The sequence below is a fragment of the Protopterus annectens genome, chromosome 13.part0, assembly GCF_019279795.1.
Source record: "Protopterus annectens isolate FY-2018-M chromosome 13.part0, PAN1.0, whole genome shotgun sequence".
NCBI lineage: Eukaryota > Metazoa > Chordata > Ceratodontiformes > Protopteridae > Protopterus > Protopterus annectens.
In genome coordinates, this window is record NC_056747.1 from 882294593 (window position 1) to 882320742 (window position 26150).

The 26150-nt window shown below is 38.9% G+C and overlaps 1 protein-coding gene across 19 annotated transcripts in view; it reads left to right on the top strand.

Moving 5' to 3' along the window:
* The window catches only part of MSI2 (musashi RNA binding protein 2), a 2403248-nt gene that overhangs the window by 2038107 nt on the left and 338991 nt on the right, over positions 1-26150 (top strand). For 9 of the 19 annotated variants that reach the window (XM_044054616.1, XM_044054614.1, XM_044054627.1 and 6 more), the window contains one exon: positions 5095-5151. The exons of the other annotated variants lie outside the window; for them this stretch is intronic. In XM_044054616.1, the coding sequence (XP_043910551.1) occupies positions 5095-5151 (57 nt within the window). The remainder of the gene's footprint in view (positions 1-5094; positions 5152-26150) is intronic. 19 annotated transcript variants of the gene reach the window in all.

A 26150-nucleotide genomic window follows, 5' to 3' on the forward strand; every position in this document is an offset into this window, starting at 1 on the left:
ACAGCATCACAAGGAAAGGCTATCTCAAAACAGACCATTTCCAAATGGATAGGACATTGCATAAGTTTTTGCTACACCCACCATGGAAAACCAGTTCCTGCTAGCATAAGGCCCCACTCTACCAGGGCAGCAGCTACATCTACAGCCTTCCTCAGGGGGGTGCCAACCAAGGATATTCTGGAAGTAGCAACTTGAAGTTCAGTACACACCTTCACCAAACATTACCACTTACCACTTTACTCTAAGACTAGAGCTGGCTTTGCCACTGCAGTTTTGCAGGGCCTTCTAGCCTCCTCTAACCCTGTTTGACTCCACCTCCCATCGTTAGCTTTGGGATTCTACCCAAGTGTGATGACTGCAGCAGGGTAACACGATGAACATAGTACAGTTTTGTACCTACCATAAATGTAGATGTTTGAGTGTATACCCTGCTGCAGTCCAGGTTACCCTCCCTCCATCCCCTCTGACCTAAGACCTTTCTATACCTTAAAATCTGTTACAACCTTTGTGGTGTATTTGCTTATAGCTGGAGGTTTTTTTTGTTTATGCTACACTTTTTATTATTGGTACTATCTACTGACCACCATTTTGGGGGGGCACCTGACATCTGGGGCAAGAAAAAACTGAAGAAAATGGCGTTGGATGCCTCTCATATACGCCTGGCGCACTGACGTCAGGGAAGAAGTGACAGCAACCGACGCCGGACCAAGACTTTGGAATTCGGGCCAACTGCGGGACCGCCTGACGGCAGGATAACCCATGTGTGATGGCTGCAGCAGGGTATACACTCGAACATCTACATTTATGGTAGGTAGAAAACTGTACTTTCTCTTCTCTGCTCTTTGGCCTTTCTGCTGCCCCATGGGTGTTCACCAAATGCCTTGCTCCTGTGATTGCATTCTGCAGGCTTCAAGGGATCCAAATATTTCCTTACTTGGATGACCTATTGATTCAGGCGTCCTCTTTATTTTGCCATTTCCCTTCTTCAAAGTCTGGGGTACACTATAAATTTCAAAAGTCTTCTCTGACGACTCCTCAGGATCATGTTCTGAGCTGCAGGATTCAGATGGTGCCCATGCTGGCTTCCCTTCCCCTTCCAAAGGCTTTAACTCTCATTTCTTTCTTTCACACTTTTCTTCTTCTAGCTTCCATTACCACCAGGGAGTTTCTGAGAGCTCTGGGTTTCATGGCATTCACCATCCAATGCTCCCTCTGGCTAACCTTCATATGAGAACATTCCAGTGGTTTCTGAAGTCAGTGTGGCTTCAACATGCACATCCCCTAAAGTTTGTAGTTCCTCTTCTTCCTTGTCTCAGACAGGAATCCGATTCACCAGTTGTCTCTGAATCCAGGGATCCCTTTTCATCCCCCTCTTCCCTCTCAGGAATTGTTCACAGATGCTTCAGACATGGGATGGGGGCAACATTTGGCTCCCTAAAAGTTCAGGGGGTATGATCACCTTGTCAGCAGAAGGAGCACATCAAAGTCAAATAGGTGAGAGCTCTTCTGCTGGCTCTTCAGGCCTTTCATCGTCTTTTCTCTCCAGGGCCTCTCAAGGTGTTCACAGACAATACCACAGTGGTGTGGTACATCAACAAACAGGGAGGAATGAGATCTTATCTTCATTGTTGGTTGGCACTTCTGGTATGGGATCTTGTTGTCAAGTATCAAGTGACTCTTCAGGCAGTTTATATCCCTTCCGGTCAGAATGTTGTGGCAGAAACTGTGAGCAGGTCCTTAACTCAGTCCCGTGAATGGATGCTTCACAGGGATGTGTGTCTGGATATTATCCACTAGTGGGGTACTTCTCAAGTGGATCTTTTTGCCTCTCCTCTGAATAGGCAACTTTCTCTCAGTCTCAGGTCCTTTGGTGTGGAAGGTGAATGCCCTCTCATTTTCTTGGAAGGGGATGTTTCTTTATGAATTCCCTCCTCTTCCTCTAATTCCCAAAGTCTTATTTAAAATTCAACAGGATTCTCCCAAAATCTTGTTGGTGACTCCCTTTTGGCCGTGACAGCACTGGTTCCCTCCTCTTCTGCATTTAGCCAGGGGCAATAATCACAGGTTACTTCACAGGGTGGATCTACTATTACAAGGGATCTCTCATCCATCCCCACCTGTCCATGCTTCAGCTGCCACTGTGGGTGATAGGATTTTGATTTCTTTTAGAAACCTTTTTTCTGAAGATGTGCTGCAAGTCCTGCAGGAGACCAGAAACCCTACTACTAAGAAATCCTACTTATGCAAAGGTTTTCTATTTGGTGTCTCTCTTGTAACTTGGACCCACTTATTGAGGTTCTGCCTTATTTACGTGAGTTACTCAATGCTGCTTTGGTGTATTCTTCTGTTAAGGCCCACGGATCAGCTATCTCTGCTTGTCTGGCTTTTTGTTCTCCTTTAGCTTCTAGAGTTGAAGTGAAACAATTTCTTAAAGGTGTCTTTAATATTAGACCTCCCAGGAAGCCTGTTCCTCTTCCCTGGGATCTTAAGTTTGTTTTGGAGAAGTTGACTCAGGCTTCCTTTGAGCCTGCTTCTTCAGATTCCTTGCAACATTGTTCCTGAAGGACTGTTCTTTTGTTAGCTCTTACTTCTGCCAGATGGGTGTCTGTTACAGGCCTTATGGCATGTCCTCTTTTTTTTGATCTTTCATGAGGGCAGAGTGTCCTTGCGCACTAACCTTTCTTTTCTATGCCTAAGGTGGCTAATGAGCTGTCACTGAAATCAGTCTATTAATCTGCCTACTTTTTTCCTCTCTCTGCAATCTGACAGTGAGAGGGTGCAGCATACTTTGGATGTGCATAGGCAACTCAGGGTTTATTTGGATAAGACTAAGGCTATTAGAAAATCTGATCAGTTATTTGTTTCTTTTCATCTAGATCTTTGGGACTTCTGTATCCAAGCAAACTACTTTGCCTTGGATTGATAAGGCTATTTATTTTTGTTAGACTTTTCATGGCAAGTGTCTTTCCTGTTCAGGCAAGGCTCATTCTACTAGAGCTGTGGCTTTTCCTGGTGCTTTTTTCCAAGGACTTGGATACTAATTCTATTCTTGAAGCAGCTACCTGGACTTTTGTGCATACCTTTACCAAGCACTACAAGTTGGATAGCATCTCTAGAGCTAGGGCTAGTTTTGCTAGTGGCATTCTTCATGGCTTTTTAGGGGACTCTTTTGCTCCTACACCTTTTCTCTTGAGATTTGGCACTGCCCCCTATGTTAAGAATACTGCAGCAGTGAATGTAAGGACATTTTACAGTTGTGTAAAATCTTACCATAATAGTAGATGTCCTTGCCTTCACTTTTTCAGTATTCACTCCCTCCCTTCTTTACCCCAGTACTTTTCCTTCCTGGATGTACAGATTACCTCTTGGGTTCCTTGGACTGGTGTTCCTACTGGGGCAATCAGTTCTGACTATGGTAGACTTGAATGTCACCTTTATGCCCAACACTACACAAGGAGCTTATGCTTGATGTTCAGCATACCTTTAAAGCAACAGGAGTCTTTGGAAGACTGGCGGGACGTCAGGCTTCCACTTAAGAATACTGCAGCAGTGAAGGCAAGGACATCTACTTTTATAGTAAGAGTTTACACAACTGTACTTTATCTTAAAATCACTTGTATGAATTTTTCATGTAATCAGTAATATATAACAGAGTTCCCCTTGATTGATTATGAGAAACTTCAGGGTTCTTGCACCTTTTTAATACACCCAGAAAATAAATAAAATAAAAATACAGTAAAGTGTGTGTGTGTGTGTGTGTGTGTGTGTGTGTGTGTGTGTGTGTGTGTGTGTGTGTGTGTGTGTGTATATGTATGTATGTAAAAGGATCTTACTTAAATCTCAGTGGATTGGATGTGTAACCCCCATACCTTGACTGTGTGCACTCTCTCTGTCCAGTGTTCATACATGGAAGACAGACATACTCCATTCCCTTAATGGATTACTTAATTTTAAACTGTGACATCTATTTTTGTTGACTTTTAGTAACTTAACGTCAGTTCCTTCAACATTGGAAGCCTAGTAGATCTATCTGGTATAGAAAATATATGTATGTATATATATATATATATATATATATATATATATATATATATATATATGTGTGTGTGTGTGTGTGTGTGTATATATATATATATATATATATATATATATATATATATATATATATAAAACAGTGAAGTTCCATTTGCAGAAAGGTGCTTCTTTCAGGTGAGTGGTACTCACAGATGCACTTGGCCTCTCTAATGCATGTTATGTTGTCATTTGGCACACCTTTTGTCTCCTTTAACTAAATACAGAAGGCAACCTCACAACAGCTGCTTCTCATGATTCATCATTCCTGCCTCATTTCCCTCATGTGATAATTACATGCTTATACCTTAGAATTTGAAACCACCCTAGTCTGTGCCTTGTTACAGTTGTTTGGATTCTTGTGCAAGACAGCAGATAATTGGGGCTGTTTATTAAGTTCCTTCATATCTTTGCAAGGAAGACAACATGCCTGCCTTTTAACTGCAACGTTTTGACATTGCACTTGTTATTTTGCTATGTTTGGTTTGTTACCTTGACAGTAGATGAATTGTTTCCATAAAATGAGACATGGTGATCTCAGGGGGTCATTTCCACTTGTCCCAAAAGTGCACAAGTCCAAATGTTAAGGTAGTACTGGATGTTGGGAGTATGTAAATGTAATTCTGCGGTAACGCAATCAGATTTTCAAGGATGAATGGAAATCCTGTTTCCTTTTTCTTTGTGGGGTGGATAAAAATGACATGCTGTGTGGAAGGTGAGTGATTTCCATCTTTTTGTTTATACAAATGAGCGGTTATTTTTAAGACTGTTGGTAATGAATTTACTTGCTGCTCTATACTTTTATAGCAATCATTTTACTTGTTCACAGTAAGGGATTCTGCATTCACAATCAGAAAGTAATAAGTTTATTGTATTGAACAGACCCTTATTCACAATGAATGATTGCTTTGGAGCATTATTGCTCCCTTGCCATCATGTTGCAAGGACATTATTGCGTTGTTAGGCTGAATCCACAGCCTAGATCTTGAATTATTCACCCGGTTTGTTTACTTTTTTTTTAAGCTGACAAAACGATATTAAACTGCATTTTTCTTCAAAATGGAGCACAGCATAACATAGGTAAGGATTTATTATAAGCTGTATGTCTTTTTCAGTATTGTCAACTTCATTTACAAATGATTCCATTTAGGTGTCCTTTATGTGGTATGCTAAGTTGCTTATCAGCTAAGATAGCATTGTATATCTACACCGTAGCATTATTACAGTTTGTAGTAAAAAATAGCTAGTTTGTAGTGTATGTTAGCATGCTGGTTGTTCTGTTTGAAGAATTTTTAAAATTTCATGTCCTGTGCATGATGTTAGCTGTGGGGTGGTGATGTTTGACCTGCCATCTCTACAGAATTTGTCTGCTGTGCATGGCAGGCTGGGAAACAACTTTTTATTCTGGTTGCTGCTGGGGGAAAGTAAACCATCATAGGTGCATTACTGTATGAATGCCTGGTCTTCCCCTCATATGGGTAAACCACAGTGTTTAAAGATAGTATACTGAACAGTAGAACACCATGGCCAGGGGTGTACTTTTATACTAACCCAGACAATCTACATCAGATATAGCTGTTCCAATGTCTGTATTAGCAGATGGGAAGAAACTGCTGTTGTTTCTGGGGAGGCAGAAGTAATGACGGGATGAATAGAGGACATGGGAGGATAATGTCATGACTGTCCACAGTCTGAGTCTTTCCTGGACCCTCTGGATGTATTGTTTTTGATATACCCAATGTCTTGGCATACCTCTCAGCTTCTGAGCATTAAAAAGCATAGCACTGTATTTTAAAAATCACAGCAGAGGGCCACAAAGTGGAACACTTTTTTTTACGATTAGATCTTCTATCAGTGCTGCATTACTTTCTAACAGCTCCATGTATAATAAAAATTGGTCATTTTTAAGTACTTAACTCTTGCTACTGTAGTCATTAATACTAATTCTTAACACCATATTTATCTGTCTCATTCATATCAGTCAAATTACCTAACATTATTTACATGAAATCTAGCATTTTGTAACTCTCTAGTGGAAATGTGCATATAACAAGACATGCTGTAAGAAGCAAAATGTGCATAAATAACTAATATATACATTTGCTGTATTTAGTTTGTATATCTGTTTACCAGACTGTTTTATTATACTTTATGCTTTATTTTTCTGTTGTTTTATATTTACTACCTACTGAAACTTGTGTTTTATGGACTGTTTTTCTTATGTTTACATTATGTTGTTAACAATAATGCATATTTGCCTATTGGCTTGGGCAATGTTTGAAAACCCCATTTTCCACATAGAACCAGTCAATCACCTGGTTAACAGTACTAGACCTCCAAAGAACTTGTGATAGAGTCTTTGTGTATGCTTAATTTAGTTATTTAATAAACCATTAAACCGTTAGAACTTTATTAAGAAATCTGTCATTCTAGGAGGGACAAGGGAGCAAGGCTAAATCTGAGAGTGAAAGTCATAGTTTTGTACTTAAATGACAGCAGTTGAGAAGTATATCTGGGGATGGTGTCTGCCATCTATAAAAGGAATGGCACGAGTTGTTTGGTTGGTAACGTGTTTAGTTATTAATTTAATTCAGTTGTTTACTGGGATAAGCCAACTGGGCATATGACCCCTTTTCAATTGAGGCTCAGGAAGAAAAGCTCCAAGAAGTCAGATAAAAAAATACAAATTAACAGTTTTCAAGAGTCAGGTATTAAAAGGAAGTGTAAAACATGCACATTTAATAGTTTGAACATACAATATACAAACAGCATACAAAATATAAAACTGGATGTACAGCGTAAGTATAGAAGGTGGATGTCAGTGATTTACTTACTATATACAGTATATCTTAACATAAGAAATGTGCAGGCAGTAATCACATTGGTATCTTAAGATATATTGTAAAGTTAGAGGTTATTAGATACATTGTTGTCATAAAGAACAAGTAATTAATATAGGGTAACACTGGTGCTGAGCCAAGTTTGTTTGTCAAAGTTGGATGTTTCTGACATACTGTATATGTATGTACTTAAGATAGGCATGCAGATTGTAGTTATTTTGGTGTCTTGGATGGGATGTGGGTTATTGAATGCATTGTTGTCATGAATAGCAAATAGTTAACCTGGGGTGACACAGGTTTGTTTTAGGTGTTAAGTAAGTTCTGATTTAAAGTAACATAGGTTTTCAATACTTGACATTGTGAAGGGAAGGGAGTTCTGTTTTCTTGTGATTGAGTTGTAGTAGTATTTTATCAGTAGACCTTAATAACTTACTTGGTGAGTAAGGCGGTATGAGGCTGATAACTCTGCATTGTTCTGGTTTATTGAGAAATGTGTGTACTACCTGCAGCTGGTAATATGAGAGGACATTTAGAAGTTCAAGCCAATTTAGGTAGTGGAATGATGAGCAGTGGTGGGTTCTCTATGGGCATTGTTTGCAGCAAGTTTGGCTATTTTGTTATAAAATTGTTGTAGTTTATGGTTTGTGGTATTGTTTAAGATAGTAAAGACTCGGTAAGCATGTAGTAGGGTTGGGAATAGGTGTCTTGGAGCAATGGTACCCCTGGCTGATACAGTAAGAAATGTCCTGGCTCTGTACAAAGTACCTAACCTCTGAGGTATTTTCTTGATTATTTGAGCTATGTGTTGATTACATTTAATTTTGTTGTCTATTATTCCCAGTAACTTGGTATGTGCCACTATTTCTGAGTATAGTTATTTGAAGTAGCAGAAAAAAAAATATGTATTTGAGGGTTGGTCTGCTTAGGCGTGAATATCATGAGGTGCTTTTTTTAATTTAATAATAGTTGTGATTGGTCGAGTCAGGATTCCAAGGAGATGAAAGATTATTGGGTTATCTGTTGCAGGGTAGTGAGATTATTAGCAGAACAGTTTAGAGTGGAGTTATTAGTGTACTGTACTACAGAGGCATGCAGAGAGGCAGTGTGTTGGTCATTTATGAACAGGTTGAAGAGGAGTGGACCTAGGACTGATTTTTGGGGTATAACCAGGAATGTTGGCATGTAGGGAGAATAGCCATTTTCCCCCTTTACTGCTTGCTGCCTGTTTGTTAGATAGCTATTAAACTACTTAAGGACAGAATTGGAGATACCTAGGAATGAAGGTTTACTAAGAAGTTTGGAAGTTGGGCTACCCTATCAATTGCCTTGGGCAGGTCAAAGAAGAGGGCAGAAACAGATTTCTCTGAATTAATGATGATGGTTTATTAAACTGGTAAAGCTAAGAAGGACAGTGGTGGTTATGTGGTTAGGTTGAAATCTGTGCTGTGAGAGAGAGACCATATTTTGGTCTAATATGAGTTTTGGAATTTATGAATGAATACATTTTTCAAGGATTGTTGACAGGGTGATAGAAGTGTGATAGGTCAGACGTTAGAGAGCTCTGTTGTGGGAGCACCTTTACGGAGAGGAGTGATGTTTTTTTTCCAAAGTTATGGGAAATAACTTCCTTGTATTGAGAGATTAAGAAAAGTTGATGGAGAAGGGGCACTCCTTCCACAGCAATTTTGAGATTTGTTAAGGGAAGATTGCCAGGGGCTAAGTCAGTGTGTTTTAATTTTAGGAGATGTTTCTTGATAAGAGATGTGGGAATTTGGGTGAAAGAGAAGTTGCTTTGTGTGGTTACAGCATGAGTTGGTGGTGGGGGGGTCAATTGAGGTGGTATTGGAAATAAGGGAAGAGATTGTGTTGATAAAATGTGAATTGAATTTTGAGGCAAGGCTTTCATGCTCTGAGGCAGTGGAAGGCCTAGGCTGGATAGTTTTACTAGGGTTTAGAAGACTATTTATAAAGGCCCACAATAGCTTAGAAGTTAGTCCTGTGCTTGTCTTGAAATTTTTTTTATCACAGCATACCTGCTGTTTCACCTAATTTTAGCTGCCTTAACTGTTGTAGGTTAGTGGGTGTTTTGTTGAGTGCCCATGTATTCCAGTCTTTATCTCTGTCATTTATAGGCTTTTTAGTGTTCTTAGTAAGCCAAGGTAATAGTTTAGCTTTAACTTTTTTGTTCTAATTGGGGCTAATGTGTTGAAAATATGTAGGAAAATCCTGATGGATTCAGAGATAGTTTGATTTAGGGGCAGTCATTTAAGTATATTCCAATTATATCATTGCAAGACAAATTTAAATATGTCAATATTGATCTCAGGTTTCCAACTTTTTTAATCTGCTATTTAAGGGATGTCAAATTATTGCCTGATTAAGTAGTTTACTAGGTGATCACTTAGGGAGTTAGGTAAAATTCCTTGTGACTGATATTTGCCGGGGTATGATATTAGTATCCAGTCAAGTATGGTTTCTTTTTTGTTTGAGGAATTGTGATGGGTTATTGATAACTTGAGTAAAGCCATATAGTTGTATTCCATTGCTTGGGTCGTCTGAGCTAATGGTGGACCAGTATATATTGATATCACCAAGAATTACTGTCTATTTTGGATATTAGCAATGGTCCAGTATATATTTTTTTCTAGGATTTGGATGTTTTTACCTCAAGAAATGTAAAGTGCAGCTATGACTATACTTTGTTTTTAGTTCTGTATTTTAAAAATGTGGTAGAGAGATATGGTATGGAGAGAAATTTAAAGTATAGCTACGCCACCAGCTCATTTGCAAAGTATTTCTAGTCTATGTATGTTCAAACTTAGTGAAAGAACTTCATAATTTTTAATTGCAGGTTTTATCCAGGTTTTGGTGGTTGCTATAGTGTCAGGTGAAAAAAGTATCAATCAAGCATGAAGTTCTGTTAGTTTATTACATGTGCTTCTTAGGTTAGGATATTTGTAGTGGAATTGGGAGGGATTGTGGGAGTGGGTAAGGCTGATGTTTTTGGGAGTGGCCTAGGGTTAGGGTAAATAATAGTGTGGGGAGGTTAAAGGGAGGTTAAATTTAATGGGATGATGGTTGGTATTGATTGTTGATGAGTGGATGTGATGGATGATGGAATGATGGAATTTTAAGATGTTGTTGTTATAGGTTAGAATGCAGAAAGTGAGAAAGCTAGGGTATGTTGTGGAGTCATCATACTTTTAGTTGGATAGTGATACAGGGTGGTATACATTATTTTAATTGTTTTGGGGGTTAAAGTGGGTGTGGATAATGAGTGGTAATTGTGTATTTGCCTGGGGTGTTGTGGGAGTGGTTTGGTATTGTTTAAATGTAGATTGTGTGGGAGTGGGTGGGAATTGGTGGTAGGGTAAGGATCTGAGCAAGTCAACACATCCTGTGAGATCAGTTCCCCTCACCTAACCTGTGAGATCAGTTCCCCTCAACTAACCTGTGAGAGAAGCCATCTGTTTAACATCCTGTTTTTATAGTAAGGCTGTTTATATAGTTGGAAGCATATATTTGCACAAGATAATTTCTTGTAGGTAATTATTTAGATTGATGGGTAAAGCAGACACAAATAAAACTTGGAGGATAACAGAGAGGTGTTAAAATAGAACAAATTTTATTTACAGATGCCATGAGCTGTAATAGGAAGGGAAACTACTTTTGTTACGTAAAGCAGAGATCAAATTACTTGATTTGCTTATAGGAATAGAGATGAAGTACTTAAATAAGAGTATCTAATGAGTGAGTGGAGAAGTGTTTGGTTTCCACAGCTGTAGGGACCACAGTTTACAGCTGTGCAAGATAAGAGTAGCATTTAACTTGTACTTTTATTTTCTTTTAAAATTTTGCAGTAACATCAAAATGGTAGTTTTCAGTCTTGCTAATTCAGTGTATTTGTGTTATTGCAGGAGAGCAAAATGTTTCTTTCCTGATAAATTGCAGTATCATTTGATTGTGGAATTGTAGGGAAATTAATGGAAAAAGCAAGTGTAAAAAGTACAGAGAGCTGTCTTAATTACTTGGTTTTGCACAGTGTTTTACTAGTGTTTACATAGTGCCCACATTTGTAAAAATGCAGAGGCACACACAATTTGACACATAACATTAGTAAATGTAAGGACAGAAGAACTGACAAAGCCAAATTTTTAGTACAAGTAAGAGAACCTTTCCAAATGTAATTACTTGACTGCAATTGCTTTTAGATAATGTCCATGTTTGTAAGTTGCATATACACACACAAGTTCACAGTGAGAATTAGCTAGTTTTCAGTTATGTTTAAAGTACAGTTAGCTCACTTTTTAACTCTATACAGCATTTAACTGCACACAGTTGAAAAATAAAATATTGTGTTTAAAGTGGTGGCTGCACTAGGAAATGTAAGCTTGACACAATTCTGTATCAAATGGGAACATGTCAGAGTAACTCTTGTTACCACCTTAGCCTACAATTAAGACTGCTGTTTAAATGCAGCAAAATATTCAAAGCTCAGTTTTAGTTAAGATGCTACAATTATTCTCAACAAGCCAACATCAAAGTTAAATAATATTAAAGACACTACAGTTATTTTCACCAAGCCCAGATCACATTAATCTGGTCTTGTTTGTTCAGTAGTTTTTGCAAGAATGAAGAGCAGTTAACGTAGAGCGAGACAGTGAAACATGGTCCACTACTTAGGGGTATTTCACAATGTAGGTTAAAGTGAAACTAACAAAAACCTTGCAGAAGTGTAATAAAATAGATGATAAAGATTTTGGCTGCATTACAAGCTATGGTACTAGAAAGTCGCTGGAGGGAACAGCAGGTCAATACAGTGAAAAAAAAACGATAGCCAGGGGATGAAAATTTTCCTAAAAAGTAGAAATAATCAAAAGCAAAAAACAGAGCAAGACTAAAACATGACTCTAGCAAACTTTCAATCAACAAAGAGTTCTCTTTTTCAAATCTTCATCTGCATGAAGCATACATATATTATCAAAGTTTTATGAAAAGGGTGTGACTGTGTGTGTATGTCTGTTTGTGGAATTTTTTCACCGCCTGCACTCTGTGCCAGTAATATGCAACCTGATTTCTCATTCTTACCATTTTTTGGCCATAATTTTCTGCCCCTTTTACTGTAGATGCCAGAATGGTCATCCATAAATATGGGCATATCTTAGTGGGGTGTCAGTGCAGTTATGGTTTGGCATGTCTGTGAGAGAATTCATTTTTGCTTCATGTTTCAGCTGTCCCATATGTACTCAGCAGCCTGCTATACAAGCATGCTTGTGTTTTTGCTCACCCTAAAGTGCTCTAGAATCACCCCATAGGGTGCAGACATGTTCATTTTTAGTGCATCAAACAGGGAAGAGGTCTTAGCTTAAAAAAAAAAAAAACACTGTAGCAAGCTGATTGCCACACTTGAACCATTTAGCTTCCTAAAGCAAACCCACTCCCCAAGTGAAAAACACTCCAGTACACTAAAAATAATGAAGGAAGTTCACTTCTGCATTTCTCAATCTCACCCCCTAACATTTTACCCCTGGGGTAACTGCCTTCCCCCTTTGCCCTACCCTTGCTATGCTCCTAGATATAGTAATATCAGAAATAAGAAATGTAAAACTTTTATGGAAGTATATTGCGTAAGATATAGAGGTGGATATGGTTAGAGTGGAGAATGTGGAGAGTTGCAGAAATGAGAGTTTGGTTTAGTGTGGAGAAGGGAGAAGTGATTAGAGGGTTTGATGTATAGAAAATTAGTGCATTGGGTTGTGAATTTAAAAAATTACCATACAGATATATGTTAGTGACAGAGTAGAAAATATATGAAAGTGAGAACAGAGAACTGATAATTCAGGTTGTCAAGTGTACATGGTTTTAGAAGAACTTTAAAGTGATGTAGATATTTTATTTCTCTTGGTGATAAAGGGATCCATAGTTTAAGTACATACCCAGAGTAAAGTGCATCTCCAGGGGAATTATTGACATGAGTATGCATGACAAAAATTGTTCAGATGGTAGAAGTTAATGAAGGGGAGAGTACCATTTCATAAGCAGCGCCAAGGAATGACGTTTATTTGAAGTATGTAAGATTTTGTGAACAGCTTTTATCAGATGAGGTTTTGTTACATTTGGGTATTCAGGCCAGCTCAGCTGTTTTAAAGTGTTGCAGTGATGGGTCTGGTGAGGGAGTTTGTGGCAGATTTGGTAATTTTATTATGTCATTTCTGTAGTTTTGAGAGCTGTGTTCAGTGTAAGTTGGTGAGTATATTTGAGAGAGTGGTTGGAAGGCTGGATGCTGTAGGATTTCTAGAGGACTCAGTAAGGAATGATTTAGCTCAACTGAGAAATCTGTTTTATGTTTTTTTAATGACTTGTTGAACATGGAGGTCAGATTTGAGGTTTTCGTCAAAAGCAACCCCAATGAGTTTGGTATGGAACTTCAGTTATGGAGACAAGCTGAAAAATGCCAAAACAAAATAGGAAGAGTTTGAGCCGAAACTGTAGATATCATTTTAATTGTGCCATTTGAAAATGCAAAACTCTTGTTGAGTAGCCATAACTTAATCCAGCTTCCTCACCATTAGCTTTTAATTGTAGAATTTTCATTTCTCAGATATAGACATTTGAATGTTTTAATGAGTAAAATAAAAGTGCAAATCACATTACTAGCAATACATTGTTAAACTTAACATTGAATTGCTTAATATAATGAATGGGTGCATGACCCTCATTTGCTCGTCAGATTAGTAACTTGATAGCTTTACACCTGAGATGCATACGCAAATCATCAGATTTACTGGAATTTCTTACGGTTAGCAATGGCTCTGATCTCTTTTGTTACACATTCCGTAGCAGGTGTTAATACATTTTGTGTAGGTATTCTAATAACACAAGTTTGGAGAGGTAGTAATTTTTGCATCCAGAGTAACAGACAAAGACCCCAAATCTGGGATACTTATATCGGTGCTATTAATTTGGAATGTTGGTAGAATAAGAAGACGATTTAACATGGATTTTCTAAAATAAAAAAAGTATGTAAATGTGCATTTGCCTTTTTTTTCATTCTTTTTCTCTGGTTCTCCTCTGAAATTGGAAAATAGTCTTTACCCAGTAGGGCTAATGAACAAAATGTATGCAAAATGAATAAAATAAATGTCAGCATTTGTTGATTGTAATCCACCATAATTTTTCAAATTCCATTTGGGAACGGCAGAGCATAATTTTGAGTTAAATTCAGTGAGGGGGTCATGATGTTCATAGAGCTTCTTTGAGCTTTGCTTGTTTGCTCAGTTTTAGTGCTTGTCATCTGACTTCTGCCTACAGAGTCTTGACATGTGCATAAGTATTAACAGTATTCACTTAGAGATGATCATGTGAAAACACAACAATGCTCAGGGGAGACTTTGCACAATGTTGACCTACATCTAATAGTGATGGTGAGAACTACGCACATTGTAGACCGAAGTGTCCACAGTTACTTACCGTATGACAATGTATGAAACACATCTATGCTTTTAAACCAGATATCTTTTTCTTCATGTATGTCAGCATATTTTGCACTTTGTAGCCCTAAATGTAAACCAGTCATGCCAAGCTCTTCATGTGTGAGAATGTTTAACACACATCTTCTGGTGCTAATGCATGTACCTTAATGGTTTCTAAATGAAGAAAAGTCTACGTTAATTCAAACATAGAGTATTGGTTTTGGTCTTACCAATGTCCCATGCTGGAGTCTTGAATCAGCAGCAGTATAAATTTAAAATGATTTAATGATGATAGTGAATGCATTGTGGTACTTGATGAGTCAAATGCCATGTTGCATTTTTCCACTTATGTGTACTTATTTATGTGGGTCATTTTTTAATAAAACGCTTTGTACACTTTTTACTAAACCACACCCGAAATAAATGTACTATTTCCTACAGTGACATTAACCTTAGGGTAACATCTGTTGTGTTCATGCATTTTAAAAGGGCACCTTAGCACATGTGTGGTGGTGGTGCACCAATTAAAGTATGAACACTGTACACATTTTTACTTCATTGATGCTACTAAGGTTAAAATTTACTGTTTTCCTCAGCAACGTCAGTTTAGCAAAAATGAACTTTTCAAAGTTGGATTTCTCAGCCGAAGAGATGAAAAACATGCTCCCTGATGCTTACAGGCATTTTTCAGCAATTTTTGCACCACATGCTATGGTGCAAAGGGTAAGCCGAGCAGATGTTAAAAAAATGACTTTAAGGCACTTGTTTCCTATCATAGTGATTAGAAAGTCTAGACACTGTACTGACTAGGGGTGTGTCTCAGGATAGTGACTGGGAGTGTCCATTGGCTTTCATTCCATAGAAAGATGCTGTCAAGTTACAGCCCTTAGTGTGATTTTATATAGTCACATGTGGTCCACAGACTAGCTTGTCAGTTGCCTAGCTGCTACATTTTGTACTGTACAGGCCATGTGCACTGGGGTTCAGTGCTGTACAGTCCTGTTGTGAATCACACCACTGGGACACGTAGTGCATTTGGTGAGAATAATGTAACGTTCTCACTACCTGTGTCTAGACCACAGCCCCTTGTGCACACTGTCACACCTGTGTTCCACAGTTGTGGCAACAACTGATAAATAGGTTTCAGTCAGTGAGGCCTTGACTGTGAAGTCTGATTCATTAGTATTCTATGTTAATGAAGGGGTGGAGCACTGCTGCAGTTCCCAATGGCTGGAGGCTATTGTCATCACTTTCTTGGAAGCAACCTGGGTGTGGTTGTAGATTGAGCTTGTGTAAACTATGTTCCATGGTAGGTAAATGAGTCTGTTTCACTAGGTATTCTGCATCTAATTTGTGAGTGTTTTGTGTAGGTATATAGTTGAGTCTTGTTTACTCAGTATTGTAGATCTATTATGGGAGTGTTTTGTGTAGGTAGGTAGATGAGTTGTTTCATGCAGTATTAGATTGTCTTGTGTAGGTAGGTAAATTAGCCTGTTTCATGCAGTATTAGATCTAATATTTGTGTGTTTTGTATAGCTAGGTAGATGAGTCTGTTTCATACAATGTTCTAGATCATCTAATATGTGTGTGTTTTGTGTAGATAGGTAGGTGAGTCTGATTCATTCAGTATTCTACATCTAATATGCAAGTATTTTGTATAGGTAGATAGATGAATCTGTTTCGTGCAATATTCTAGATCATCTAATATGTGTTTGTTTTGTGTAGATAGAGAGATGAGTCTGATTTATTCAGTATTTTGCATCAAACATGTGAGTAGTTTGTGGAGGTAGGTGGAAGAGTCTGGTTCCTTCACCGTTCTAGGTCTAATATATAAGCTTATAAAACCATATTCATATTAAAGGGGACTTTTATATTCATGCAGTGTTGAGCTTTCATCTTGGAATTCTAGACTACAGGAGCAAATTACCATGGGTAATCATCCACAACAATATTTTGTTATAGGTTCATAGGTTCATAGGTTCATACTAGGCTATCTGCCCAAGGGCATTTATAAGCCTAGCCCATAGTTATGTGGCTTTCGCCACCCCTTTAGTTTGAATAAAAACTATGCCTATCATTTTTCTGTGCCTCTGTCAAGCAGTGACACTGAAGTAATCCCTGGGGTATATCTGCGATCTCCCATCCATTGGTCAAGATTCCTCTTGAACAAGGCCAGCGAGGTGCTCTGCCTCACATGTACCGGGATTTTGTTCCACAGCATAGGGAGTCTCTGGGTGATGAATCTGTCCCTCCAGCACATTCTATTTATAACCGTGTCAAGGTTTAAGTCTCCCGCCCTTGTGGTTCTGAGGGATCTAGATTTTTTGAGGTGAAGCATATTCATCAAATCTGGGTTTGACATGGCCTTATATGTCAGGCACAGGTCACCTCTGAGCAAGCGGTATGAGACTGAATAAAGCTGGAGTTCTTTCAGTCGGGCAGCATAAGACATATTTTTGAGACCCTTTATCCTTTTGGTGAGGAACTTTTGGGGCCTTTCAAGCTGCATCAGGTGTCTGGTCAGATACATTCGAACGGGCATTGTACTCAATCATAGGTCTAATGAGTGATGAGTACAGGGGGACGATGACCTTCCTTGATCTAGTTGTGAATCCCTTCATGATCAGGTGGGCGATATAGAAGGTTTTCCTAACTACTTTAGCAACATGAGTGTCAAACGAAGACTACTGTCAACTTGGGTCCCCAGATCCCTGATGACTTTTCTGTGCTCAGTGGATTGTCACCTATATGGTAGCTAGGGGTAACCTTGTTTTTCCCGAAGGGTATGACTATGCATTTTTGGCGTTTAACTTCAGGCCATGGCTCTGGCACCAGTTATCCGTTTCTGTGAGGCCCTTCTGGAGGATATCTGTGTCAGATGTGTTTTCGACTATGGCCCAGTTTGCAGTCATCTGCAAACTTTGTCAGCCATAACCCTCCTGTGTTTGCTTGTACTTCAGAAAAGTAGATGCCGAACAAGAGTGGACCCAGGACTGAGCCCTGTGGGACACCACTTGTGACAGGCTTTGAGTCTGACATGGCTCCAGCAACTCTGACCCTGTGGGTTCTGTCGCTAGCCAGTTTGCAACCCATCTTGTGATGTATGGGTTTACATTCAAGCTGATGAGTTTTTCGATGATACCTGAGTGGGGTATTGTGTGAAGGCCTTTGCCAGGTCGAGGTAGGCTGTATGGACTGCCTTTCCTCATCAATGGCCTTGGTGACTGTCTCGAAAAAGTCAACCAAGTTTAAGAGGCAGGATCTGCCTTTGACAAAGCCAAACTGGGTTGGATCCAAAGTCTGCAAGTTCCCTATGTCTTTATTTATGAGTTCCATTATGATCCTCTCCATGGCTTTGCAGATAAGGCTTGTCAAGCTAATGGGGCGGTAATTTCCAGGGTCTGTGGAGGCACCGCCCTTATAAAGTGGGACCACAGTCGCCGTCGCCACTCCTTGGGTACGTATCCTGAGGTGAGGCTAAGATTAAACAGCTGTCCTAACTGTGGGTTTAATTCCTCGTTGAGTTCATGAAGCACACAGCCGGGGACACCATCCGGTCCCATGGATGCTGTGTTTTGCCTTAGTGAGGGCAGTTCTCACCTGGGCGTTGGAGATGTTTGGGGGCTACAATCCTCTGGAATAGATATCTCTCCTTTGGGGAGGGGAGAAGTTTGCACTGAACCTGTCAGCCAGTATGTTAGCAATGTGTGTAGGTTCAGTAATTTTCACATCATTTTGAACTAATTCTGAGCATATCTGGGAGTTTCCTCCTAGGTTTCTAACATAGCTAAAGAAGGCCTTATGATTGTCTTTAGAGTCCTTGGCGATTTTTCTCTCAAAATTTGCCTTGGATGATTTTATGAGAGCTCTTAGTTTTTACTTATAATGATCAAAGGTGTCTTACCTTTCAAGGATTTTGCTCTATCTTGTAGTAGCTTCCTCCTTTTGTTGTAGAGCTTGTTTATGGCTGGGGTCCACCAGACTGGACGCTTGCCTTTGGTACAGAGAGTCTTAGTTTTGTTTGGGATTGCCTGATCCATGCAGTCCTGTAGGTGCTGGTAGAAGGCATTTGTAACTGATTCAGCGGTTTGAGTAATGTTTACCACTGGCTCAGGGGCCTTAAAGGAGACCACACTAGTTTTTAGAAGTGTGAAATCGGCTTTTGAGAAGTTTTTCACTGTGGTCTTTTTGTTTCAGGTGGGGGCGGGATGAGGACCTCCAGCGAGATTAGTTTATGATCTGATCTCACCAGTGAGGGGTATACTTCCGGTGTTGAACATTTTGATCCCATGTTCGTGATGATGAGATCAAGTATGTTTTCACCTCTTGTGGGGATGGTGACTAGTTGTTCCATGGCATTTGAGTTTATGAACTCCAGGAATCTTTGGGTTAGAGTGTTCGGGCTTGAGTAGTGTTCCCAGTCTATATTAGGGTAGTTGAAGTCACCTAGTATGATGGTGTTTGGAGATAAATTTATCCCCTCCAATGTTTTCAGGAAGGCCATGTGAGGTTCCTGAGTTTGAGAGGGTGGCCTGTAACATGCTACAAATTGCAGAGCAGTCTTGCCTATGGTTAATTGCACCTGGATGGTCTCCGATGCATCGTGCGTTGCCACCAACCTTGAGGTGTGGGTGTCCTTTATGAATATGGACACCCCTCCTTTCTTGGTGTTGTCCGGATTTTGGGGCCGGAACGTATGATATGAGGTGAAACCTGTTAGTGCTGGGGTGCTCTCAGGAGCCTTGAACCAGGTTTCTGTCACAGCACAGACATCGATGTTCTCCATATTGAGAAGGGCCTCGAGTGCGTGCATCTTGAGATTGAGACTTCTGGCATTGAGCAGCATTACCGTTAGTTTTTTTCCTTTTTGGTGTTCTAGGGTGGTAGGTTTAGAATTTGAGCCTTGCTTAAAAAAGGCACTATGGGGGTGGCAAGAGCCTTTGCCAATATCCGGAAGCCCAGGGGTGACAGGTGCAAGCCGTCCCTTGCGAAGCAGCGTGGCTTGTCCAGCATGTCATCCCAGGCAGACAGACATTGGATCCCCTTTGAATGACACCAGAATTTAAGCCAATTATTAAAGCTGATCATCTTATCACTGTATTGTGGCATCATTCTAGGTGAAGGTAGGATACTGCTCAAGGTCAGGGTCATACCTGCCTGGGCTACATAATCAGAGAGCTCCTCGGCGTCCCTTTTCATGTAGTCCAAGGAGGTGCGTCTCAGGTCGTTGACACCAGCGTGGACAATGACTGAGTCGTACTTGTACCTGCTGTTGAGAGACCTGAGTGCTTGCGTTATGTGGCGGATTCTAGCGCCCGACAGGCAGCTTACTGTGACCTTCTCCTTACTCAGTCTGGTGAGCGGGACGTCAGTGTGCCTGACTATGGAATCACCAATGACAAGTGTGTCTGGCATTTTGTTTGGCCTTAAGGGCTGTGACTGTTTGACACTCTGACTGTGTGGTCTATGTGTTGCATGTGTTGGGTCGTGAGGTGGTAGTTGTTTGGGTGTCTGCTTTGGTGGCCTCTGCTGTTTTGGTAAATTTTGACCAGAGCCTCCGAGTATGTCTTTGTGTGAGTATGTGTATGATTTGAAGTTGTGATGGTACCATGTGTGACTGGGTATGTATTGTGTGTGGTTGCCTTCTCCTCCTGTCTGGTCTTGCCAGTCCTATGTTGAGAGAGCTCAACCTCCAGTTTGGCCGTATAGTTGCATCTCTCGCATGTATTTGTGTTTTGTGGGAGAAGGAGAGGATTGTCTGTGTACATGAGGCAATTGTAACATTGCCTCAATATTCCCAGGTTCACCAGTTGAGCTGGAGAGGACACTAGCAACTGATCCCTCGACATACTAGAAGTAGTAGATAAAGAACTTTCAAAGGACTCGGGGGAAGTGGGTTTTGGGCTGGTGGGGTACTATCTATAATAAGAGTGCTTTATCAAGGTGCAAGTACTGTAGGAGTAAGTGCTAGGCTTTACAGATAGAGAATAGTCTACTTGGGAATCAAGTAGAGATGAACTTTTCAGTTATAGGATATGCTGGTTAGATCAGCAGTACAGTTTAGCGTGTTTTATAGCAGGGGCTGAAGGGAGCTAGGAATTGGCCCAAACGACCAATGGACTACTAGTTTCTGGCTGAAACTTCACCAAATCGGACAAAAGGCGCTCAGTGCTTCCACTCCCACTGGTAAGCAAAGAAACTTTCCTCCTTCCTAATAAGGCAATGGATCAGTAACAGGAACTAAAAACAAAGCCCAGGGATCAGCAACTCTGAAACTGGACTACTCTAGTTCAGTAAAGTGGGAAAACAAGAGATTTTTTGTTTTATTACAGAGATAAGGAAAAAACAGACAGTAAATGCTATAAATGCTGTAAATCGGCTAGCACTTTAGTGTGTAGCCTACAGAAACAATTTGCAACAATTAGTAACTTAAAGTGCAATAAACAGTGTAAAATGCAGAAATCACTTAAAGTAGCAGTAAAACAGGCGAAATGCAGTCGCTAGCTTAATAACAGTGGGAAAGCCACAAAAATACTTATATCTGGTAGAAAGTCACTCTTTTAGCTCTCTGCTGCTTGGATCACTCTGCAGGCCACCACGAGGATCTGTGCAGAGTTGGTACAAGCTGGAAAACACGTGTTTAGCGTGTTTTATAGCAGGGGCTGAAAGGAGCTAGGAATTGGCCCAAACGACCAATAGACTACTAGTTTCTGGCTGAAACTTCACCAATTCGGACAAAAGGCTGCTCAGTGCTTCCCACTCCCACTGGTAAGCAAAGAAACTTCCCTCCTTCCTAATAAGGCAATGGATCAGTAACAGGAACTAAAAACAAAGCCCAGGGATCAGCAACTCTGAAACTGGACTACTCTAGTTCAGTAAGGTGGGAAAACAAGAGATTTTTTTTTTTTACAGAGACAAGGAAAAAAAACAGACAGTAAATGCTATAAATGCTTTTAAGTGGCTAGCACACTTGAGTGTGTTAGCCTACAGGTAAAATTAAGCAACAAATAACTTTTTAAGAGTGCAAAACAGTTAATCAACACAAAACAGTTTAAATAGAATGCAGAGCTGTATAAACAGGCTAAGATGCAGTCGCTAAGCAGTAAATATTCAAAAAGCCAGAAAAAAATACTTAAATCAGTTATAGCAAATACAGTTATAACAAATGCTCTGAAATATACTGTATATTTCCAATATGTTTGAGAAGGACAGTCAGAACACAAGAAGGTTCAGGCTAGGAAGAAAAAAAAGTTTTGTTTTACTTTTTGAAAAGGTAAAAAGGAGGAACAGAAGGCCTTATCAAATGTTCTCTCTGTATTAAGAAGACTGAGCTAATGACACTAGACTGGGAGGTGTGTCACAGTAGGGGCGGGCAACTGCAAAGCCACCAAGTATAAGAGCAAGACACCAACAGGGAGGGAGGGTGGGACAAAATAGCCTAAGACAACAAGCTATGAAAGTTTTAAACAGAAAAAGATTTCTGAAGATTCTGAATAGACAAAGTGCTTTATATATATTAAATTATAAAAACAGTAATCTGTTAAAATAATCAAAAAATACTTATATTTTGTAGCTCAGTTTGCGTCAAACAACTTCTCCAGCCTGCACCAAAGACCAGAAACACAACTTTTTTTACAAGAACACAAAAGAACCAGCCCCCACTAGCCAAGAGATAATTACACAGAGTAAATGTTTCAGTTTATACAATAGCCTAAGACAACAAGCTATGAAAGTTTTAAACAGAAAAAGATTTCTGAAGATTCTGAATAGACAAAGTGCTTTATATATATTAAATTATAAAAACAGTAATCTGTTAAAATAATCAAAAATACTTATATTTTGTAGCTCAGTTGGTCAAACAACTTCTCCAGCCTGCACCAAAGACCAGAAACACAACTTTTTTACAAGAACACAAAAGAACCAGCCCCACTAGCCAAGAGATAATTACACAGAGTAAATGTTTCAGTTTATACAATAGCCTAAGACAACAAGCTATGAAAGTTTTAAACAGAAAAAGATTTCTGAAGATTCTGAATAGACAAAGTGCTTTATATATATTAAATTATAAAACAGTAATCTGTTAAAATAATCAAAAAATACTTATATTTTGTAGCTCAGTTGGTCAAACAACTTCTCCAGCCTGCACCAAAGACCAGAAACACAACTTTTTTACAAGAACACAAAAGAACCAGCCCCCACTAGCCAAGAGATAATTACACAGAGTAAATGTTTCAGTTTATACAATAGCCTAAGACAACAAGCTATGAAAGTTTTAAACAGAAAAAGATTTCTGAAGATTCTGAATAGACAAAGTGCTTTATATATATTAAATTATAAAACAGTAATCTGTTAAAATAATCAAAAAATACTTATATTTTGTAGCTCAGTTCTTGGTCAAACAACTTCTCCAGCCTGCACCAAAGACCAGAAACACAACTTTTTTTACAAGAACACAAAAGAACCAGCCCCCACTAGCCAAGAGATAATTACACAGAGTAAATGTTTCAGTTTATACAATAGCCTAAGACAACAAGCTATGAAAGTTTTTAAACAGAAAAAGATTTCTGAAGATTCTGAATAGACAAAGTGCTTTATATATATTAAATTATAAAAACAGTAATCTGTTAAAATAATCAAAAAATACTTATATTTTGTAGCTCAGTTGCGGTCAAACAACTTCTCCAGCCTGCACCAAAGACCAGAAACACAACTTTTTTTTACAAGAACACAAAAGAACCAGCCGAAAAATGAGTCTGCATAATCGTGCTTTTTAGGTGTCTTGATGACATTCTGTAGGAACCTGAAAACTTTTTACCACATAGTGTTCCATGCAGTCATCCAGTGGATAGATGAGTTAGAAAAGAAGAAAAACGAATTGACTGATGCCTGATCATTGTCTATAGACTGGCATTCAAGTTAAATGCACCTAAAAAATGGAATTGTTAGGAACTTAATCGCACACTTGAGAGGGAAGGTGGTCTGAGTATTTGTTACCTGATGTTGCTAGTTGAAGAGTGTAACTGTATAGGTACTGATTTATGTATGGGTGTACGTATAGTAAAGAATATGTTCTGCAGTAGACTTCACTGGAGCTTCTCTATGCTAGTCCAGTGTTAAAATGAACATGCAAAGCCGTTTAATTAGGATATGGCTTGTATGATGTTCAAGAAAAGTTAAGTTTTATTTGTAGATGATATTATCTTGATAACCATTGAAAAGGGCATTTTGGTTTGGTGGAACATTTTAAGACAGTTTTCAAGTCAGTTTTCAGGATGTAAAATTAATGAAGATAAAAGAAAGGCTTATGTATCCGCACATGAATTGGTTTGGCAGTACCCATATTTATGAGAACACGATAAAATGAAGTATTCAGGTCTATAGATTAAAGAGGATTCTTTTATGGCAGCTAAGGATATATGGGGAGATACAAAGTAAAATAAAATGCAAAAAAATGATAAACCGGAAGCTCTTGATTATGCATGTAGATAGTAAGATAAAGCAGTAAAAATGTTTTTAGTCCCTTTACTTTTATGTGCAGGTCAGGCATATTTATATCAACTAGCGATGTTATGGACAAAAATTAATAAAGAGCTGAAGGAGTTTATTTGAGAGGAATAGAGGGCAAATGTTAAGAGGGCTAAGTTGATTTTCCTAATAGAATAAGGTGGTATATGACTGTGATTTGAAAGGATTCATTAAAGCTATGCAGTTAAGGCTCTTATACATAATACAATTAGAAGGCTATAAATCAAAGTGAACAGAATAATGATGAAGAGGGGGTAAAAAATTAGAAGAGTGTAGGGTTCTGAATGCAAATCTTTAAGGAAGATAACAACAAAACAGAACATTTTATTCATAAAGCAGCAGAAAGTATTTTAAGAACTTGGCCAATATAGGATTGGAGAAAGATTTTACCAAATAGGAATGACTGCAGATGGGGGTATCAAAATAGGCAATAGGGGGTTGGAATTTACTGGAGAAAATTAGCAAAGGAACCAAGGTATGGGAGGCAAAAAAAAAAATAACAGAAGGGAAGGTAATAGAGTAGGATGAGGCCAAGAAGTTTGGACAGTAGGTTACAGACTGCCTTCTCTACCACGTATTGATACAGAGTCTAGGCAAACAGAAAGGGATAGGAGAGTGCCAAGGGAAAGACCAGCTCTAGTAGACTTTTTAGTTGAGTCTAGAGCATAAGATTCTGTTAAAAAATGGAACGGTAGTATGGCATGTAGAATATTGCATTGTAACTATTAGAATCAAATAGAGGATGTTAGAAAAGATTGGGAAGAGAGACTGGAAAAGCAGTTTCCAAAGGAACAATGGGAATAACATCTGTATGGCTTCCAAGTATTCAACAAAATCCAGAAGGTTTAGGATTGTTGCTTACAAGTATTTGAAAAGTATTTCTGTACCCCAAGTAGACATCAGAAAATTTTTCTCAGAGAGATAACAAATGTTGCAGGTGTGATGGGAAAGAGAGAGGTAACTGGACACATGTTTTTGGGAATATAATGAGCTGGCAGATTTTAAAAAATCCCTAAAGAGTACTTTGTCAAAAATGTTGGTGGAGAAAATCCTTGTAACTAAAAAAAATCTTCTTTTTAGCTGTTTCACAGGATATGAATTGCCAAGACATAGTTAAGGTGATACGACGTTTAATGCTATTAGCTGCCGATAAAAGCAATTTCTAGAAAACAGAAATCAAAATTCTAACTAGCCATACTTGAAGTACTGAATATTGTAGCACAGATAAAAGAATAGGAAGCGGGATCTTTAGAAAAGAGAACAACAAATTACTTAGAAGTAAATGGAATTTGTAGGAACAACACATGCAGAAATAATGTTCAGGGGGATGAGTGAGGTTTAGGGAAAGGTATGAATTGAGCAGTTTATGTAATATTGGAGTGAATGGTAATTGTTAAAAAGAAAACAAATATATACTACATGAAAATAATGAACATGTTCTTGTGCTTTATTTTCATTTCAGTTAATGACGTGTATCCATGTCATTGTTTAAAATGTAATAAAGATGTTTAAAAAAACAAGCAAATTTAGTACAAAACCTTGCATGATTGAAAAAAGAAGATAAATAGAATTAGTGATCCCGAAAGCATACTGAGCAGCTACACTGAAGCAGCATTATTGAATGAGGAGATTTGAATGTGTTTATATTAAATGTGGATTGAGAACTGGATAAAGCAGAGATATGACTGGCATGAAAGGGCAGACAGCAAAAGACAGAAAGAGCAAAGTAATTACGGTATGAGGTGCAGGACAGACTGAGAGGTCAGGTAGAGATTAATAACACATTCACAGAATTCTGTAACTCCCTGTACATATCACATCTTTAGTATATTTTGACTCAGAGTGGTTGTGATGGAAGCTGATGCTAGTTTTCTGTGTCAAGCCGAACTGCAGGATGTATAATAATAGCTCTTGATAGAATGGAAAGCAATAGATGCAGAGTGGAGACTTCCGTTTTGGAAAGAGCACCAGTCCATGATTTGATGATCCTTTCTGGAGCATTACATAAATGTGTAATCAACAGTCTGTGAGCTTTTTATAGCCATACTAGAGGAAGTGCTCACAGTGGGGAATGTTGCATCTGATGAGAGGAGGTCCATGCTGTGCGACCACTAAAGTCATATGTTCTCAGGTTGCAGTTAGCTGTGTTGGCATTGAAGGATAAAGCGTCAACTGAGACCTAGGATGCCTGTTGAAGCTAGCTTGAGGGGAAAAGAAGGAAGGATATGGCTTTGCCGGCGCA